At 57.8% G+C, this 20,721-nt stretch overlaps 1 protein-coding gene and 1 long non-coding RNA gene across 10 annotated transcripts; one reads left to right on the top strand and one right to left on the bottom strand.

Annotated features, from left to right (window-relative positions):
- Positions 1-4,509: 4,509 nt before the first annotated feature.
- LOC135967197 (uncharacterized) lies at positions 4,510-6,677 on the bottom strand. The gene is made up of 2 exons (XR_010581139.2): positions 6,306-6,677; positions 4,510-6,016 (listed from the first exon to the last, which is right to left on the bottom strand). It is a non-coding gene; the product is annotated as an uncharacterized lncRNA (long non-coding RNA).
- Positions 6,308-20,721, top strand: RNH1 (ribonuclease/angiogenin inhibitor 1). Of its 9 annotated transcripts, none has more exons than XR_012422869.1 (12): positions 6,738-6,959; positions 8,129-8,268; positions 9,170-9,254; positions 11,792-11,963; positions 13,924-14,094; positions 14,571-14,741; positions 15,345-15,515; positions 15,594-15,764; positions 15,903-16,073; positions 16,387-18,419; positions 20,182-20,352; positions 20,457-20,721. XR_012422869.1 is itself a non-coding variant. In XM_065529318.2 (12 exons), exons 2-12 carry the CDS (start codon positions 8,188-8,190, stop codon positions 20,542-20,544), a joined length of 1,623 nt encoding a protein of 540 aa, XP_065385390.1. In that variant the 5' UTR covers positions 6,738-6,959; positions 8,129-8,187; the 3' UTR covers positions 20,545-20,721. The 9 variants fall into 9 exon arrangements, 7 of the variants coding, with proteins under 7 accessions (XP_005576785.2, XP_065385390.1, XP_015289689.2 ...); XM_065529318.2 differs by having other exon boundaries at positions 16,387-16,557; XM_015434203.4 differs by lacking the exon at positions 8,129-8,268 and having other exon boundaries at positions 16,387-16,557.

Raw genomic sequence — 20,721 nt, 5'->3', positions numbered from 1 at the left:
TGTACACGCTGTTCTATCTACCTAGGGTGCTGTTTCCTCGCACCATGTAAATGCAAACATACAGATCAAGTTACCTCCTGGCTGGGCACGGTGGTTCAGTGTCATCCCAGCACTGCGGGAGGCCGAGGCAGGCAGATCACCTGAGGTCAGGAGTTTGAGATCAGCCTGGCCAACATGGTGAAACCCCATCTCTACTAAAAATACACAAAATTAGCCAAGTGTGGTAGTGGGCACCTGTAATCCCAGCTACTCAGGAGGCTGAGGCAGAATTGCTTGAACTGGGATGCAGAGGTTGCAGCGAGCTGAGATCGTGTCACTGCACTTCAGCTTGGGTGACAGAGTGAGACTTCGTCTAATAAAAAAAAAAGGGTCGGGCGCAGTGGCTCACACCTGTACACCTGTAATCTCAGCACTTTGGGAGGCCAAGGCAGATGGATCACGAGGTCAGGAGATCGAGACCATCCTGGCTAACACGGTGAAACCTCGTCTCTACTAAAAATACAAAAACAAAATTAGCCAGGCCTATAAGTGGGTGCCTGTAGCCTCCGGAGGCTAAGAAGGGAGAATGGTGTGAACCGGGGAGGCAGAGCTTGCGGTGAGCCGAGATTTCACCACTGCACTCCAGCCTGGGCGACAGAGCTAGACTCCGTCTCAAAAGCAAAAACAAACAAAAAGGCTGGGCTTGGTGGCTCACGCCTATAATCCCAGCACTTTGGGAGGCTAGGGCGGGCAGATCATGAGGTCAAGAGATTGAGACCAGCCTGACCAACATGGTGAAACCCTGTCTCTACTAAAAATACAAAAATTAGCTGGGTGTGGTGGCACGCACCTGTAGTCTCAGCTACTTGGGAGGCTGAGGTGGGAGAATTGCTTGAGCCCGGGAGGAGGAGGTTTCAGTGAGCAGAAATGGCACCACTGCACTCCTGACTGGGTGACAGAGTAAGACTCCATCTCAAAAAAAAAAAAAAAAGGTCACCTCCTAATTAACTGATCAAGACCTCCCATGTTCTGCTGCTGCACAGCTGTCCCCTCCAGCACCGTGTGTGTGTGTGTTGGGGGGACTGGCTGGTGTTTTGAGTATCTTTGGGTTCCCGGAGGTTAGCTCAGTGTTTGACAGGGCCCTGTAGGAATGGCTAATTCTCACAGCATCTCCACGCAGGAGGGAAGGAGAGGGTCATGCCTGGGCCCTGACAGGCGTCGTGTATCTGAGGCCCCCACATCAGCACAGATCTCTTGAGGCATACACCGTCCTGCTCACTGGTCTGCTTTCTGTCTGATTGAAATTGGTGGCTTAAGCCAAGACCTTCTCACTTGCAGTGAGGAGCCCTTATGGGGCAAAGATTTCCCCTCAGCCTGCTCTTTATGAGCTCCTTCTGCTAAGCGGCAGAACTTAGCCCATGAATCAGAGGTACCCTACACTCCAAACCTTAGGAGCAGTCCAGTCACCAAAATTCAGCTGTCATTCATTGCCAGTGTAAGTTAAACTACCCACTACGTAACCACTCAGATATGAACCTGTAACAGCCACCAATCAAGTTGAATTCTCAAATATTTGCTACTTCATCCTCTTTCTTTTTTTTTTTTGAGGCGGAGGCTCGCTCTATTGTCCAGGCTGGAGTGCAGTGGCGCTATCTTGGCTCACTGCAAGCCCTGCCTCCTAGGCATGCCCTTCTCCTGCCTCAGCCTCCCGAGTAGCTGGGACTACAGGCGCCCGCCACCATGCCCGGCTAATTTTTTGGATTTTCAGTAGAGACGGGGTTTCACCGTGTTAGCCAGGATGGTCTCGATCTCCTGACCTTGTGATCCACCTGCCTCGGCCTCCCAAAGTGCTGGGATTACAGGCGTGAGCCACCGCACCCGGCCTTTTTTTTTCTTTTTTTTGAGATGGAGTCTCGCTTTGTCGCCCACGCCGGAGTGCACTGGCATGATCTCAGCTCACTGCAAGCTCTGCCTTCTGGGTTCATGCCATTCTCCTGCCTCAGCCTCCCTAGTAGCTGGGATTACACGCATGTGCCACCACGCCCAACTAATGTTTGTATTTTAATAGAGATGGGGTTTTACCGTGTTAGCCAGAATGGTCTCGATCTCCTGACCTCATGAGCCGCCTGCCTTGGCCTCCCAGTGCTGGGATTACAGGCATGAACCACCATGCCCGGCCAATGTTTTCCCATTTCACGTGTCACTTGTGAAAGTCCAGCGTGTGCTACACTTACACTATGTGTGCTTTCTGTACATACCTCATAATTAAAAAGGCATTTTTAGACAAACATATTATTTATTTATTTATTTAGAGACACAGTCTCATTCTGTCATCCAGGCTGGAGTGCAGTGGTGCAGTCTCGGCTCAATGCAGCCTCCACCTTCTGGGTTCAAGTGATTCTCCTGCCTCAGCCTCCTGAGTAGCTGGGATTACAGGTGCAGGTCACCATGCCCGGCTCATTTTTTTAATATTATTATTACTACTTTTTGAGACGGAGTTTTGCTCTTTGTTGCCCAGGCTGGAGTGCAATGGCGCGATCTCGGCTCACCAGAACCTCCGCCTCCTGGGTTCAAGTGATTCTCGTGCCTCAGTCTCCCGAGTAGCTGGAATTACAGGCAAGTGCTAGCACACCCAGCTAATTTTTGTATTATTAGTAGAGATGGGGTTTCTTCATGTTGGTCAGGCTGGTCTTGAACTCCCGACCGCAAATGATCTGCCTGCCTCAGCCTCCCAATATGCGGGGATTACAGGTGTGAGCCACAGCGCCGTCATTTTTTTGTATTTTTAGTAGAGATGGGGTTTCACCATGTTGGCCAGGCTGGTCTTGAACTCCTGACCTTAAATGATCTGCCTGCCTCGGCCTCCCAGTGTGCTGGGATTATAGGCGTGAGCCACCATGCCTGGCCTAGATAATTTTTTTTTTATTTTATTTTTATTTTTTATTTTTGAGACGGAGTCTCGCTCTGTGCCCCAGGCTGGAGTGCAGTGGCCGGATCTCAGCTCACTGCAAGCTCCGCCTCCCGGGTTTACGCCATTCTCCTGCCTCAGCCTCCTGAGTAGCTGGACTACAGGCACCCGCCACCGTGCCTGGCTAATTTTTTTTTGTATTTTTAGTAGAGATGGGGTTTCACCGTGGTCTCAATCTCCTGACCTTGTGATCCGCCCGCCTCGGCCTCCCAAAGTGCTGGGATTACAGGCGTGAGCCACCGCGCCCGGCGGCCTGGATATTTTTATAGAAGTAGAACAGGCACAGGACTCTCCACCCAAAGTCACCCTGGGGCATCTCTCCCTGGGGTCTGACTGAGGCCTTCAGCACCACAGTGCTTTCTCTAGAATGGCATCTCATGAACACTGGGGGTCTCCTGCCTCAGCCTGCCCCTGGATTCCCTTTCATGGGGAATGTGAAAGCTCCCTCTTTAAGCTAACATGTAGCCTGGTGGGGCTAGATATGTGAGGGAGGGGCAGGTGAAGAAGGAGAGGGTAGCATCCCTCAGCCCTGTGTGGCACAGGATCAGGAGGAAAGGCACATTCGAGTCGGCCAGGACCTAGCAGAAGCGACCAAGAGTAGTCAGCTCTGGGGCGGTATATAAAACTGGGGGCGGGAATATGTCCATATACTCCTAATTCCACACTGGGTGAACTGGGTAAGTTAAAAAACAAGATAAAGACATAACTAGGTGAGCCAAGTAAGTTCAAAAATAAAAATGAAGTCCGGGCACGGTGGCTCACGCCTGTAATCCTAGCACTTTGGGAGGCAGAGGCGAGCGAATCACAAGGTCAGGAGATTGAGACCATTCTGGCTAACACGGTGAAACCCTGTCTCTACTAAAAATACAAAAAGTTAGCCGGGCATGGTGGCGGGCACCTGTAGTACCAGCTGCTCGGCAGGCTGAGGCAGGAGAATGGCGTGAACCCGGGAGGCGGAGCTTGCAGTGAGCCGAGATGGCGCTACTGTACTCCAGCCTGGGAAACAAAGCAAAACTCCATCTCAAAAAATAAATAAATAAAATAAAATAAAAATAAATAAAAATGAAGACACACCTTTCAGGGGCTGTGGCCGCACTGTCCAGGAGGGAGGCCCAGCCACAGACACCGTGCTGGCCACACACTCAGCACCCATACATACCTGGGCACCTTCCCCACAGGGTGTCACAAAAGGAAGCCCAAACAGCCACTTTAAACATTTCCTTCACTCTTATGAGAATTGCCAGGAACAAATCTAAGAGGTCATGGCATAGAAAAGAATGAAATGAAACCAGAACATTTTAGCAGCTTTCGCAAAGATGTCATTCTTGAAGTGGTCAAGAGAACCAGTCCAGGAGTCAGGCTGGAGGCATCCTTCCAGCTTCTTGTCATGAATTTTAAACCTCACATCCAGACTCCAAAGCTTAGAGGGTTAAAGAATCAGCTACTGGTCACCAAGCTCATGTGTGCAGGATGAGGGTCACGGCCAGGTTGGCTGCCTTCCGGCCCTGAGCTTTCCTGGGGGGGTGTGTGTGTGTGAACCACCTTCTTTTTTTGTGAGACAGTTTCTTTTTTTTTTTTCTTTTTTGAGACGGAGTTTCACTCTTGTTGCCCAGGCTGGAGTGCAGTGGCATGATCTTGGCTCACTGCAACCTCTGCCTCCTGGGTTCAAGTGATTCTCCTGCCTCAGCCTCCCAAGTAGCTGGGATTACAGGCAAGCACCACCATGCCTGGCTAATTTTTTGTATTTTTAATAGAGATGGGGTTTTGTCATGCTAGCCAGGCTGGTCTCAAACTCCTGACCTCAGGTGATCTGCCTGCCTTGGCCTCCCAAAGTGCTGGGATTACAGGTATGAGCCACTGTGCCCAGCCAGAGTTTCATCTTGTTGCCCAGGCTGGAGTACAATGGTGTGGTCTAGCCTCAGTGCAACTCTGCCTCTCGTGTTCAAGCGATTCTCCCGCCTCAGCCTCCCGAATAGCTGGGATTACAGGTGCCCGCCACCACGCCTGGCTAATTTTTGTATTTTTAGTAAAGACAGGTTTTTACCATGTTGGCCAGGTTGGTCTTGAACTCCTGACCTCAGGTGATCTACCCTCCTCAGCCTCCCAAAGTGTTGGGATTACAGATGTGAGCCACTGCGCCCGGCCAGAACCACCTTCTTTAAAGATGATCAAGCCGGATACAGTGGCTCCTGCCAGTAATTCCAGCGCTATGGGAGGCTGAAGCAGGAGGATCACTTGAGCCCAATTCAAGACCAGCCTGGGCAACACAGGGAGACCTCTTCTCTACATAAAATAAAACAATAAGCCAGGCGTGCTGGCGCCTGTGGTCCCAGCTACTTGGGAGGCTGAGGCGGGAGGATCGCTGGAGTCCGAGAGGTGGAGGCTGCAGTGAGCTGGGATCACGCCACTGCAGTGCAGCCTAAGCAGCGGAGTAAGACCTTGTCTGGAAAATAAATACATAATAAAGGCAGTCAGAGAAGAGGTTTAGCAAATTGCTAAAGAACAAATCTGACGTACCGTCAGTTTCCTTGCAATCTTCATCTGCCAAAATGTCAATTTTGTGAACTGGGGACTAGTCAAAAACTTAAAGTAAACCCACTTTTGTGGAGGTGGGGTCGCTTTGCGTTTCCCAGGCTAGTCTGGAACTCGGCCTGCGCCCCTCAGTACCGGGGCTCCGGGCGGCGCTCGGGTGTCTTGGCCGCAGAATGGACGCGGGAGCAGCTGGGTCCGCGATGAGAGCTGGGTCCGCAGCTCTGCAGGCCTTGCGGGCTGGGGTCCCACGAAACAAAGGCGCAGCCAATGGCCGGGACGGGCAGCGTGGATCACCGGGCCGTGGCTCCCTCGAGGGTCGCGATCTCGGCGCAAAGGAGCCCCTCTACCAAGGTCGCCTAGAGGCGCGACCCCGACATGCGGAGCCGCCCCAGGGGGGCTTCTCCCGGGTCCCTCCTGTCCCGAGGCCGCCGCTTTCTCCGGGGGCCGCGCTCCGCGCCCCAGCCAGGCCCGACCTGCGCCTGCGACTCCGCCTCCACGGCGCTGCCGCTCCGGGTCTGGCCGCCTCCTCCGAGGATTCTGAGGAATCGCCGAGAAGTGTCTGCCAGTGCGAGGCCACAGCACGGGCCCGCCAGGCCCCGCCCCCAGCACCAAGCCCCGCCTACTAGGGAGACCCCCGTCCCCACGAGACCCTCTCGCCCCCGCATCGAGCCTCGCCCCACGAGCCCCGCCCCTGCGCCGACTGTACTTCGCCGAGCCCCGCCCCCGAGCCGAGCCATGCCCTCTAGGCCCCGCCCCCGCACCGAGACTGCGCCCATCAGGCCCCGCCCCTGCGCCGAGCCCCGCCCAGTAGTCCCCGCCCCCGCACCTGACCGCGCCCACCAGCCGGCTCCAACACGCCCGCGCCGCTGACTCTGGCGGCTGGAGGTGTCGACACATTCAACCCGTTCTGCTGGCTCGAGAAGGAAGTCGGCCGTCTCGCTCTGGGTCTCCAGGCCTGCGACCGTCCGCCAGTCGTCCCGAGGTCAGTAGCTCCAGCGGTGCGTCAGCCTGTAGCCAGGCCTCGCCCACGCCGGCCTCGGTCGGGCTTTCGGAAGACGCGCGCCTAGCGCTACTGAGGCCCCTGCTGCGCGGGCGAGTGGCGCGCTCCCGCGGCGGGGCGGGGTCGGGCGGGGCAGGGGTCTGGGGCCGGCAAGGTTGCGCTGGGCAGATGCGCCGCCCGGCGGATGTGGCGCTCCCTGAAGACGTCATCGCGCCGCGAGCTCCCCTTTGGGGCGCGCCGGAAGTCCCTGCGCGGGGCGGGGGGCGGTGCTGCGCCTACTTGGGTCGTTCTCGCGTGGCCGTCGTGCCCCCTAGTGCCTTAGATTCCAGCGAGCTGCGCAAGCAATCTTGGTCCAGCCGAGCTTTCTTCCCCAAATCACGTAACCCTTGACCTTATTCCCCCAAAGAACCGGCCTCCCGGGAAGGACCGCTCTGGCGGAGAAGACTCGAACGGCTCCCACCGCCGGGCGTTGGGGGAAAGGTGGGCGGTCTCGGTCGTGCGAGGTCGGGGAGGGAGGGTCCTTCGCCCTCCATTGCGGAGCCTCGCTCTGGGACCACCGGGAGACCGGACGCCGGGCCGCGAAGCTACCGCCTGGGGCTGCGGGGAGGAGAGCGACAGAACTGGAACGGCTCTTAGGGGCCGGCGTCAGGGCTGTAACCAGGGTTGGCGGAAATGATGAAGGGGCCCCAGGCACATCGTGTTATTGGGCGAGGTTCCAGCCAAGGTGCCCACGCGCCTTGGGGGAAACCAGAGGATTTCTGCACCGTTTCCCGAGGACAGTTGGGTAGTGTTTCAGAACGGCCTTAGAACCAGGCAAGGCCCCTTTCTAGGATGGTGGAAAGCCTAAAGATATGAAAACAGTCTCAAGTGTCGTCTTAGCGATTGGTCGAGTAAACCGAATACGAGCGGGAGACTGCACACGATATTGCCGTTAAGAGTTACATTGGGGCCGGGCGTAGTGGCTCACCCCTGTAATCCCAGGATTTTGGGAGTGCGAGGCGGGCGGATCACCTGAGGTCAGGAGTTCAGGAACAGCCTGGCCAACGTGGTGAAACCCCGTCTCTACTAAAAATACAAAATTAGCCGGGCGTGGTGGCAGGCGCCTGTAATCCCAGCTACTTGGGAGGTTGAGGTAGGAGAATCGCTTGAACTCAGGAGGCGGAGGTTGCAGTGAGCCGAGATGATGCCACTGCACTCCAGCCTGGGTGACAAGAGTGAAACTCCGTCTCAGGAAAAAAAAAAAAAGGTTACATTTGGCTGGATGCGCTGGTGCAGCCTGTAATCCCAGCACTTAGGGAGGCCAAGGCGGGCGGATCTCTTGAGCCCGGGAGTTTGCGACCAGCCTGGCCAACATAGTGAGACCCCCGTCTCTACAAAAAAATGGAAAAAATTAGCCAGTTGTGGTAGTGAACGCCTGTAGTCCCAGCTACTTGGGACGCTGAGGCAGGAGGATGGCTTGAGCCCTGGAGGAGGAGGCTGCAGTGAGCTATTGTCTCATCCCTGCTATAACGAATTTGCCATAGATAGGTTGTTTTACAGGCCTGAAGCTCAGAAGCCCAAAGTGAGTTTTAGGAGGTTAAAATCAAGGTGTTGGCAAGGGTAGTTGCTTCTGGAGGTTCCCAAGGAAAATCTGCTTTTCCAACTTCTAGAGGCCATCTTCTTCCATCTTCAAAACCTGCTGTCTCTGCATAAGAACCCTCACGATAATATGCCGGCCGCCCAGATACCCCAGGATAGCCTTCACATCTCAATATTCCTAATATTTGCAAAGTCCCTTTTGCCACGTAAGGTAACACCACAGGTTTGAAGATTCGGATGTTGACATCTTTCAGGGCCATTCTTATTTTTAAAAAGGTACTGTTGATAATAATAGTTAAAATGTAAAATATTTGAAGGGATTAATTCGGAACCAAAAATGAGTGACTGCGGCCGGTGGAGATCCTGGGAACATGTGTCCAAGGTGGTTGGGGCAGCTTGATTTTATACGTTTTAGAGAGATATGAGGCATCAATGAAATACATTTAAGATATACATTGGTGGGCCGGGCGCGGTGGCTCAAGCCTGTAATCCCAGCACTTTGGGAGGCCGAGACGGGTGGATCACAAGGTCAGGAGATCGAGACCATCTTGGCTAACACGGTGAAACCCCGTCTCTACTAAAAAATACAAAAAACTAGCTGGGCAAGGTGGCAGGCGCCTGTAGTCCCAGCTACTCGGGAGGCTGAGGCAGGAGAATGGCGTAAACCCGGGAGGCAGAGCTTGCAGTGAGCTGAGATCCGGCCACTGCACTCCAGCCTGGGCGACAGAGCGAGACTCCATCTCAAAAAAAAAAAAAAAAAAAAAAAAGATATACATTGGTTTTGGCCAGATCTCAGCTCACTGCAAGTTCCGCCTCCTGGGTTCATGCCATTCTCCTGCCTCAGCCTCCCGAGTAGCTGGGACTACAAGCGGCCGCCACCTCGCCCGGCTAGTTTTTTTTTTGGTATTTTTTAGTAGAGACAAGGTTTCACCGTGTTAGCCAGGATGGTCTCTATCTCCTGACCTCGTGATCCACCCGTCTCGGCCTCCCAAAGTGCTGGGATTACAGGCTTGAGCCACCGCGCCCGGCCAGAACTCTTGACTGATAGAAACGGAGGGTGTGTCCAAAGTTTTCAGGAGGGCCCAGCGGCTCTCCAAAACCTCTCCTCACAGCCTCGCCCATTTCGCGTCAGCCGCAACAAATCATCGTCAATCTGTTCCATGATCTCCAGTCTGGTAGCAAAAAGGAGTATCTCAGGTTTGCTTTATTTTAGTGTTTGGGGAATTCTTGGAATCCGGCCTGTTTGTGGGAGGAGGCAGGGGCTGCCAGAGCTGGAGGGATGGTCTGGGGGAAGGCGGGTGCAGGCGCCGGTTCCGGGAGATTAAGTGGAAAGGCTGGTTGGGGGCAGACGGTGGGAAACGGGATGCGGACGTCAGGCTTCACCCCCAACCGAGGGGGGAGTGGGGAAGCTGGGGTAGTAACTGGAACGAGGCCCGGGGACTGAGCTGGGCACGCTGGAGGCTCCGCCCGCCCCCGCCTGGGCGGAAGGAGCGCGAAGCGGCTCGGGCCTTGGGTCTGCGGCGGCGGCGCCGGGTGAGCGGGCGCGGGCGGGGGCAGAGAAGCAGGGGAGACCCACTCCGTGTTTTTCTGAGGTTCCCTCCCAGCCCTTTAGTATGCGGCAGGGTGTCCAGAACTAGCGGGTTCGAGGGACTCGACGCGGGCGGGGGTCCCAGGGACCAGGAACGTTTGCACGTCGCCTGAGCGTGGCCCGTGTCTCCCTAGGGGGTGGCCCTGCGCCCCTCGGAGGTCGCCGTGTCCACGTCCCCATCACGTCGGAACCGAAGGACCTGAATTGGCCTCCGAACGGCCCCTCCCGTGTGGCTCCCCGGGGCGGGGGGGCTCAGGTCTTGGGCGCTGCGGAGACCTCCCGCCCTAAGGTTGGGAAGGTCTGGTTTCCGGATAAGGGACCGTTAGGGCCGCTGTTCAGACCTCTGCCTTGACCAAAGCAGGCTGCTGGCTGGTGGTGGCGGGTTCCTGAGTGTGCTTTAGCCCTGGCTGTGTAGGGAGCCAGGGCCTTCTCCAGTCACAGAGAAGGGCGTTTACACCCGCATTTTCATGGGGTTCTCAGTGGGATCTGTGACCCACAGAGGTTCAGAAGGGCCTTCCTGGGATACAGCAGGGTCTGGCCAAGCCTGAGGGGTGGGGACGGGGCCACTCCCACAGCCCTAGTTCCAGATGGTCACAGGAGCGCTGGCCTCCCTGAGCCCCCACCAAGCTTTCCCAGGAGGAGGACACCCTGGGGCCACCTTTCATCTGGCTATGGAGGACACAAGAGTGTCGGGCTGGATGTGCGGAGCATGTGCAGCCTGGGCAGCTGCCTGAGGCTCTCCTTCCACCCCCACTGCCGTCCACAGCACCTCCCGATGACTAGATTCTGGAGTCAGAGTTTGGGTGACCACACCCTGGTCGGTTTTGCTCACGCGCTTCGGGTCGGGTGGATTCAGTTCCTCCGCGTGGGGCCATGGGGTGTCACCGCCCTTTACCACTGTCCTTGCAGGCCTGGCGCCCAGGCGTGTGGACCCGAGCCCAGCCTTGCCTCTTTCCTCCTGGTTGGTACCAGGGGCCTCTTCCCTCCACTCATCCGGAGTGGACCAGCCGCCTCTGAACCAGCCCCGGGAAGAGGAGTGCCTGGCACACAGACTCAGGCAGCTGGGGGTGTCGGGGCACCAGGAGCCTCTCGAGCGGTCCTGTTGGCCGTCTTTCTGAAGGGCAGCTGGGGTTGCGTCATTTCCTGGAGTGGATCCTGCCAGCTCCCTGGGGCTTTTGGATGAGAGCCTCTCCCCAGCCCTGCCCGCCCTTCCCCTCAGTGTGGCATCAGGGCTGCTGCTTCCAGGGAGGCCTCCTGGCCGTCGAGCCTCCTCTCCAGGTTCCTGCCCTGCTGTAGTCCCCAGGCCAGTGCTTGGCAGGTGCTCAGGGAATGTATCCACCTACCGAGGTTTGGGGTGGCTGTCTCTGCCTGACCACTTCCCTTCCCCAGGCCCCTGGCAGGTACCTGAGCTGTGCTCGCAGGGCTTCGGGAACCTCCTTCCATATTCAGGGCCTGTGCCTGGGGAGGTTTCAGGATGTGGCAGCCGTGCCCGTCCCAGGCTGACTCTCCCAGCTTGCCTGGCAGTCTGGCCTCTGGGCTGGTGTGCCGTGGGACAGGGGATGTGCCCTGGCCTGGTGCAGAGTCCCCAGCCCCAGAGGGGGGCCATGGAAGCTGGCACCCCAAGTGGCTGCACCACCTGCTCTGTCTTGCTTGGGACACTGGCCGGGTCCAGGATCCTGGCATCCTGAGAGGTCTCTGGCTTTGTGGGCAGCCTGCCTGGCCCGCCCAGTCCTCCTGTCCTCAGAGTGAGACACAGGCCAAGTGCACAGACTCCCTTGCTCCCCTGCGGGGGCCTCCAGGCTCACAGACCACCCCACCCTACCCTGTCCTTGCCCAGGCAAATGAGAGGCATGGGCTTCCTGGACTGCTGCTGTCCCGCCCTCTATAAGGCAGGAGGAGGTGCCCACAGAGGCTGGGTGGCGACAGCCAGGTGGTGGGCTGGCATCTGTGTTCCCAAGCTCTGCTGCCCATGGTGGCCTTTCTGGGGGTGGGTGCTGGTCCCTGCCCCCCTGCCCCACTCCCGACGGCTGCTCCAGAGACGAAGGTGGGGAAGGTGCTGAAGAGGAAGTGTTTGCTCCGGGAGAGGCTGCGGCTCCTCCTGAAACATCAGCCCTGTGGGTCCTGTTTGGACTTTTCTCGTTTGCAGAATCTCCGGCCCGTGAAACCGTGAGGGGATCTGGCCAAGACGTTCTCTTCCTTCTGCCTCCCACCCAGCGGCTCTTCACCTCCACCATGAGCCTGGACATCCAGTGTGAGCAGCTGAGTGACGCTAGGTGGGCCGAGCTCCTCCCCCTGCTCCAGCAGTGCCAAGTGGTCAGGTACACTTGCCCTCGGGGTGGCCTTGGGGTGCTGGCAGGGGCAGGCTCGCGGGTGGCGGCGTCCTCTGAAGGGTGCACTGCTCTGGAATGCCTTGTTTATGGACGTGAAGTATGAATTCCGTGCAGCTTCCACGTGCATGAAATGTGATTCTTGTGCTTCTCGTCGACCATTTAGAAATGTAAAGCCCATTCCAGGCTCATGCAGTGTGGGCCGGCACTGGCCAGTGGGTCTCTGGCTCTGGTGTCTCCGCGCGTCTCCCTCCCTTGCAGACACGAGGGCAGGACACAGCTGGGGTCCCCTCCGTGAGCCTCCGTGGGGCGCTGCCTGTCCCTGCCAAGCTGGGGGCTGGGAGTCCTTGGCCCTCGAGGTCCTCACAACCCCATTGGCTTCACAAGCAGGACATGAGTGCCTGGGTGGGTCTCATCTTGTCTCTTTCTAGCTGGTTATTTGAAGTAGTGTCAGGTTTGCGGAGGGTTATGAGGACTGTACGGGGCTCCCTGGTGGGGTGGTCCTGTGTACCTGCGGACGCTAGCTCTGGCCCAGCACCTCCAGGCAGAGTCTGCTTTTCCGTCTTGCCCTTTTCTTCTTCCTGACTGGTCCAGGATTGCGTGGCCCTCAGTCCTCCGTCTCCTTAGCCCTCTCCACGTCTGTGACTGTCCCCTCATCTCTCTGGTTCTGGTGGTCTGAGGGTCTGGCCGTGCTCCTGTAGGACGTCCTCTCTTGGGGCTTGTCTGATGGTTTCTCATGGTTGAAGTCCCGCATTTTTGTCAAGAATCCTCTTCACTGTGACGCCACTGCCTTTCCTCCTGTGACCGATCAGTGCCTTCGAGAGATACTTTAAATTCTTTTTGTTTTTAGAGACAGGGCCTCACTCTGTCACCCAAGCTGGAGTGGTTCCATCACGGCTCCATCATGGCTCATGAAGCCTCGACCTCCTGGGCTCAAGCAGTCCTCCTGCCTCAGCATCCCGAGTAGCTGGGATTACAGGCACCTGCCACCACGCCCGGCTACTTTTTGTATTTTTAGTAGAGACGGATTTCACCATGTTGGCCAGGCTGGTCTCGAACTCCTGACCTCAGGTGACGCCCACCTTGGCCTCCCAAAGTGCTGGGATTGCAGGTGTGAGCCACCGCGCCCGGTCTGAATTTTGTAATTTCTTTCTTTCCTCCACATTGATCAATTGTCATTCTTTTGTGAGCAAGACCTGGTTTTTTTCCTGGCTGTATTTATTCAGTTATTCATTTAATCAGGAAGGACTGGAGTATGTGTATTTGTCATGTTAGAAGCTGGTGTCACTGTGTATTTGCTCCGGTGTCTGAACTACCTGCTGCGTCCTGTTCCAGGCAGTTCCCGTAGGTGTCACCTCAGACAGGTTTGATTTTTTTCCCTAGAGACAGACCAGGAGCTTTTGTGCTTCGTGCCTCAGGGTTGGAGGCGAGGAGCACGTGAGGCCTCAGGCACACGTCTGCATACGTGCAAGCATCTTAAAACTTTCTTTTTTTTTTTTTTTTTTTGAGACGGAGTCTCGCTCTGTCGCCCAGGCTGGAGTGCAGTGGCCGGATCTCAGCTCACTGCAAGCTCCGCCTCCCGGGTTCACGCCATTCTCCGGCCTCAGCCTCCCGAGTAGCTGGGACTACAGGCGCCCGCCACCTCGCCCGGCTAGTTTTTTGTATTTCTTAATAGAGACGGGGTTTCACCGTGTTAGCCAGGATGGTTTCGATCTCCTGACCTCGTGATCCGCCCGTCTCGGCCTCCCAAAGTGCTGGGATTACAGGCTTGAGCCACCGCGCCCGGCCTTAAAACTTTCACAGAACAGTTCTCCTCTTTTTTGTTTCATTTCTGCAACGTCCTGTGTGACTTGCCGTGCTGTCTTCTGGGCCCGCTGATGGGTTGTAATCTGCGCGTAGGGTAGTGGAGGAGCCTGAGCGTGGCCCGCATGACCCTGGGGTCTGGTTGCAGGCTGGACGACTGTGGCCTCACAGAGGCACGGTGCGGCGACATCAGCTCGGCACTCCGAGTCAACCCTGCACTGACAGAACTCAGCCTGCGCAGCAATGAGCTGGGTGATGCCGGCGTGCACTGCGTGCTCCAGGGCCTGCAGAGCCCCTCCTGCAAGATCCAGAAGCTGAGGTGAGGTGGGGCCTGGCACTGCCTCTGGCCTGGTGCGGCCTGCTTTGGTAGCCCGGCAGCAGGGGACAAAGCTGCCAGGGGCTCGTGGGCAGCTGTGGGTGGGCAGGCGGTGGCAGCGGGCATTTCCAGCATCAGCCAGAGGCACACAGGCCTGGTGGCCTCACGGCGGGGGGACAGGGCCCCTCCTGCCTTGTCCCAGCCCCTGCGCCCAAGGTCTGGGCCCGCCCGCCATCCCTGGCCTTCCAGCATCACCACAGGACCCCTGCTGAAGGGTGTGTCTGCAGACAAGGTTTCCCTGAGCCGAGCCACACGTGTGCCCTCTTTCACTCGGCCTGGAGACCCCAGAGCCCTGTCCAGGGAAGGAGCAGTACAGACCTACCGCCTGCAGAGCGCCGCTCCGGGCTCCAGGCTCTGGCAGGTGAAGGGTGTGGCAGTTTGGCTCAGGGGAGCCCTGCTGACGGCCAGGTATGCTCCAGCCTCCAGAACTGCTACCTGACGGGGGCCGGCTGCGGGGTCCTGTCCGGCACGCTACGCTCCCTGCCCACGCTTCAGGAGCTGCACCTCAGCGACAACCTCTTGGGGGATGCGGGCCTGCAGCTGCTCTGCGAGGGACTCCTGGACCCCCAGTGCCGCCTGGAAAAGCTGCAGTGAGTGTGTCCCCTGCCCCGGGACCTGTGCTCTCCACTGCCTGTCCCCCAGCCAGCCCCCTATATAGCACATCGCCTGCCAGGAGCCGTGAGGAGGGACTCAGGTCACAGGGTCCTTGTGGTGCTCTCCCCTCTCCATGATGCTGGGACTGGGGGGATCTGTCGTCACCCTCCCTCCCCCTCCAGTTGCCCTTTGCAAGGCACAGCTGCCCCAGGACCTGACAGTGGGAACAGACCTGGCCGTGAGTCCGGCTCCACTCACCACTTCAGTGTGTGTGGGGGGCCCGGCCACTGTGAGTTGACCACGGCCTGGCACGTGCAGGCGGCCCTGCCCTCCAGAGGCTGGTTTCTTTGTCCTGGGCCTGGTTGGGCCCCGAGGTCCGAGGTCGGGGAGGGGGTGAGGGGTTTCCAGAAGGAATGCCGGTGTCCACAGAGGCCTGGGCCTCTGGATGAGTCTGGGGGGGCCCTCAGCACTGCCACCTGATGCCTAGGCAGGAGAAGGCTGAGGGAGAGATGAGACACCAGCACCCCCCTGCACTCCCTGGCATCACACCCTTGGCTGGTGCACATTCCTGTGTGGTGCTAAGCTCGGCTACCCCCCAGGCTTGAGTATTGCAACCTCTCGGCTGCCAGCTGCGAGCCCCTGGCCTCCGTGCTCAGGGCCAAGCCGGACTTCAAGGAGCTCACGGTTAGCAACAACGACATCAATGAGGCCGGCGTCCGTGTGCTGTGCCAGGGCCTGAAGGATTCCCCCTGCCAGCTGGAGGCGCTCAAGTAGGCCCTGGGCCTTGGGGAGGTGCGGGGTGTGGGCCGGGGGTCCCATGCTGCTTCACGCGTGACCTGCATCCCCAGGCTGGAGAGCTGTGGTATCACGTCAAACAACTGCCGGGACCTGTGCAGCATCGTGGCCTCCAAGGCCTCGCTGCGGGAGCTGGCCCTGGGCAGCAACAAGCTGGGTGATGTGGGCATTGCAGAGCTGTGCCCAGGGCTGCTCCACCCCAGCTCCAGCCTCAGGACCCTGTGGTGAGTCACCTCCCCGAGGCCTCCTTCCTGGAGGGTCAGGGGCCGCGGGCCGTCCTCAGAGCCCTCCCCCACCCGCTGGGCGCGCCTCAGGCCATGAGATGGCGCTAAGGAAAGTCTGGGGGGGTCCATGTCCTGCAGGATCTGGGAGTGTGGCATCACCGCCAAGGGCTGCGCGGATCTGTGCCGTGTCCTCAGGACCAAGGAGAGCCTGAAGGAGCTCAGCCTGGCCGGCAACGAGCTGGGGGACGAGGGTGCCCGGCTGCTGTGTGAGACGCTGCTGGAGCCCGGCTGCCAGCTGGAGTCACTGTGGTGAGTGTGGCTGTCGGGGCAGGGCCCTGTCGCCCAAGAGAGGGCCAGGGTCACCAAGGAGACCAGGGGAGGAGTGAGCGACTCCAGTGGAGGTGCTGGGCTCAGCTCTGGCGTTCAGAATGCATGGGCCAGGGAGCAGCCTGTGGTTTGATAGTAACGGTGCTTGGGGCTGAGGACCAGGTGCAGGTGCCCACACCTCAGGAGGCTCTCAGATGTTTTTGCTCAGGTCCATGTGGGGCTTTCAGGAGAAGGGCCAGTTGCAATTGTGGGCCAGCCTGGTCCGCTGCCAGGCCTCAGTCCTGTCCGTCCACAGGGTGAAGTCCTGCAGCTTCACAGCCGCCTGCTGCTCCCACTTCAGCTCGGTGCTGACCCAGAATAAGTTTCTCCTGGAGCTGCAGATAAGCAACAACAGGCTGGGGGACGCGGGCGTGCAGGAACTCTGCAAGGGCTTGGGCCAGCCCGGCTCCGTGCTGCGGGTGCTCTGGTGAGTGTGAGAGGGACACGAGTACACATATTTGGGAGGTCATGTGCACGTGTGTGAGCACATGGGCGAGTGAGCACAAGTGTCTGAGCACGAGTGTCCGTGTGTGCGAGCACATGGGTGAGAGTGAGCGCAAGTGTCCGTGTGTGAGCACATGTGGGTGTGAGCACGAGTGTGTGAGCATGAGTGTGCACATGGGTGAGGCGTATGTGAGCACGTGTGTGTGAGCATGAGTGTGAGCATGGGTGTCTGTGAGCACATGGGCAAGAGAGCACAAGTGTCCATGTGAGCATGTGTGAGCACGAGTGTCCATGAATGTGAGCATGTGTGAGCCCGAGTGTCCGTGTGTGTGAGCACATGGGCGAGAATGAGCAGTGTCTGTGAGTGTGAGCACAGTGTGAGCATGTGTGTCTGTGAAATCACATGGGTGAGAGTGAGCCCGAGTGTGAGCACAAATGTCCGTTTGTGTGAGCACATGGGCATGCGAACGAGTGTTCATGTGACCACATGGGCGAGAGTGAGCATGAGTGTCCGTGTGTGAGTACATGGGTGAGCACGAGTATCCGTGTGAGCACGTGTGAGCACGAGTGTCCGTGTGTGAGCACATGGGTGAGAGCACTAGTGTGTATGAGCGTGTCTGAGCACATGGGCGAGAGTGAGCGAGTGTACGTGTGAGCACGAGCGAGAGTGAGCACGTGTCTGTGTGAGCATGTGAGCATGAGTGTCCGTGTGTGTGAGCACGAGCCAGAGGAGTGTCCGTGTGGGAATGTATGAGCACAACTGTGTGAGCACATGGGCAAGAGTGAGCACAAGTGTTCGTATGTGTGAGCACGAGTGTCCGTGTGTGAGAACGTGTGGGCATGACTGCCCGTGTGTGAACACATGGGCGAGAGTGAGCCACGTGTCCGTGTGTGTGAGCACGAGAGTGAGCACATGGGTGAGAGCACGAGTGAGCACGTGAGCATGAGTGTGTGAGCACAAGCGAGTATGAGCACAAGTGTCCATGCGATCACGTGTGAGCATGAGCACATGGGTGAGAGTGAGCATGAGTGTCCGTGTGTGAGAACATGAGTGAGCACGACTCCGTGTGTGTGAGCATGAGTGTCCGTGTATGAGCACATGGGTGAGAGCACGTGTGTGAACACGTGTGAGCACGAGCACGAGCGAGAGTGAGCATACATGTCTGGGAGCATGTGAGCATGATTGAGCACATGGGTGAAGAGTGAGCACGAGTGTCCATGTGAGCACGTCTAAGCATGATTGTGTCAGCACATGGGTGAGAGTGAGCATGAGTGTCCGTGTGTGAGAACATGAGTGTGAGCACGACTGTCCATGTGGGAGCACATGGGCGAGAGTGAGCACGTGTCTGTGAGCATGAGTGTGTGTATGAACACAGCAAGAATGAGCACACAGGCAAGAGTGAGCGTGCGTGTCTGTGTGTGAGAACATGAGTGTGAGCACGACTGTCCATGTGTGGGAGCACATGGGTGAGAGTGAGCATTAGTGTGTGAGAGCACGTGTCAGCACGAGTGTGCGTGTGCATGAGTACATGGGTGAGAGCGAGCATGCATGTTCATGTGCTGGGCAAGGCAGGGTGGTGGCACCACTTTGAGTTCTCTTTTTAGCTTTGAAAGAGGTCATAGTTCATGAAACCTGAGAGCTTTATGCGGCTCTAGCCTCCCTGGCCACCCTGTGGTCCATCTTCCTGGAAGCCCCGCCCACCTTCCTCCCGCGCGGGAACCCTGCCCGGCTCTGGATGTCTTTCCAGGTCAGGATGTCTTTCCGGGTCAGGATGTCTTTCCGGATTTCCTCCCTTTGTTGAAGGACGTTTTCTTGCAGCTTCCTGAGAAATGTTTCTGCAGAAGGTAATTTTTGGAGGCCTTGTGCCCCTGCTCTGCCCTTGGATCATTTAGCTGGGTATAGCGTGTGCCACTGTGCCCAGCTTTTTTTTTTTTTTTGAGACAGTCTTGCTCTGCCGCCCAGGCTGGAGTGCAGTGGCACGATCTGGGCTCACTGCAAGCTCCGCCTCCCGGGTTCACGCCATTCTCGTCTCAGCCTCCCGAGTAGCTGGGACTAGAGGCGCCGCCACCTCGCCCGGCTAATTTTTTGCATTTTTAGTAGAGACAGGGTGTCACCATGTTAGCCAGGATGGTCTCGATCTCCTGACCCGTGATCCACCTGCCTTGGCCTCCCAAAGAGCTGGGATTACAGGAGTGAGCCACCGTGCCCGGCCTAATTTTTTTATTTTTAGTAGAGATGGGGTTTCACCATGTTGGGCAGGCTGGTCTTGAACTCCTGACCTCAAATGATCTGCCTGCCTCAGCCTCCCAAAGTGCTGGGATTACAGGCATGAGCCACTGTGATCTTGTGCGCATGATCTGCTTTTTCTCAGCAGTTTTTCCAGATTTCTTTGTCCATTGTGTTCGGGGTTCCATGTGCTTGGCTTTGATGTGGGTCTTGTTCTTTGACTGTGCTGGATACTTGGTTCTAAGAAAATATGCCTTTGCTGATTTTTTTCTCTCTTTTCTTCCCTTTCTCTTTGGTGTGCCCATGAGCCTGTCCTGATGTCTTGTGGACTGGCCCTCTAATTGTGCTCTCCAAATTTTCTTTCTCTTCGATGTTTTATTTTTGGGAGATGTTCTCATTTACCAGCCAGTCTACTGAATTTCCATCCTCAGTGTTTTGTCTTTTGTTTGCTATTTCCCGTGTGCCTCTTGCCAGGGGCTTTCCATGGGTGGCTGGTCATCCTGGGCTGGGCACCAGGTTCTGAGTGAGGCCTCGGAGCCCTGGACAGTGGGCCCTGCAGGCTAAGTCATGCTGGACAGGGGTCCTGCAGACTGAGTCATGGCTATGTTTCCCGAGGGCTTCCTCCTGCTGGGGGATTTCCAGTTCCCTGCCAAGGGACACCATCCTGGCTGCCAGGACCTTGTGGGTGTTCCAGGTGTGGAGAGGAACCTTGGGTCCTGGTCACTGCAGACTGGTTCCCCCTGAGCCACCGCACAGGGTGGGGGTCCTGCAGCTTCTCTGGCCCCCACTTTGGAGAGGCCCAGCACAACTCCTTGGCCTTGCTGTCCGGCCTGTGGCGGCTCCACCCCGGGAAGTGGGTGTCGGGTCTTGTCTCCTCCACCCTCTTGTCTGGCCTGTACCCTCGTTACTCTCTGGAACCTCAAGTCTGTTGTCCACTCTGTGCCTTTCTTGGTGGTCTCCATACCCTCGTTTCCCCACAGCTGCCCCTCGGCCTCTGGCTGGCTTCTCCTCTGAAGCCCACCCCGAGGAGAGGCAAGGGGGTGGGTGTGGCTCTCTGGGTGGACGGCATCTCCCTCCTGTCCTTTCTCCTCCCTGCGGAAGGTCTCAGATGTCAGGCTGCCGTGCCCCACTTGTCTGTGTGGCCTTTGTCTGTGGTGGGGAACCTGCCCAGGGCCATAGAGGGACAGTGAGACAAGCTGCCAAGGCTGAGCCTTGGGGACGGCCCCACCTGAGGGTCCCGAGTTGCCGAGCACAGGTGTCCGTCGGTCCTTGGGCTTCGTGGCGTGGGCCTCCATCGCACCCCCCCAGGCCCAGGCTGCTCGGCCGGTCATGTGGTGCCAGGCACGCCCCGCACCCTGACCCCCACCCTGCTCCACCCAGGCTTGGCGACTGTGATATGAGTGACAGCAGCTGCAGCAGCCTTGCCGCGACCCTGTTGGCCAACCATAGCCTGCGCGAGCTGGACCTCAGCAACAACTGCCTGGGGGACGCGGGCGTCCTGCAGCTGGTGGAGAGTGTCCGGCAGCCGGGCTGCCTCCTGGAGCAGCTGGTGTATGTGGACGCGTTCGGCGGGTGGTGTGGCCAGGTCTGCCCAGGGAGGAAGGCGGGGGTTGGGGAGGACACAGGCCCATGCCTCCCTTCTGGCCTCTGTGCAGCCTGTACGACATTTACTGGTCCGACGCGATGGAAGACCGGCTGCAGGCCCTGGAGGAGGAGAAGCCATCCCTGAGGGTCATCTCCTGAGGCGCTTCCTGCCGCTGCTCTCCCTGGACGACCGGCTTCGAGGCACCCCTGGGGCTGACCAGCCCCTGCCATGTCCTCGCCCTGCATATCCTAGGTTTGAAGAGAAACGCTCAGATCCGCTTATTTTTGCCAGTATATTTTGGACACTTTATAAACCATTAAAGCACTTTCTTGGCA

This window comes from Macaca fascicularis, chromosome 14 (genome assembly GCF_037993035.2).
Source record: "Macaca fascicularis isolate 582-1 chromosome 14, T2T-MFA8v1.1".
NCBI lineage: Eukaryota > Metazoa > Chordata > Mammalia > Primates > Cercopithecidae > Macaca > Macaca fascicularis.
The sequence above is the reverse complement of the archived record's forward strand: the minus strand, read 5'-3'. Positions and strand labels throughout refer to the sequence as shown.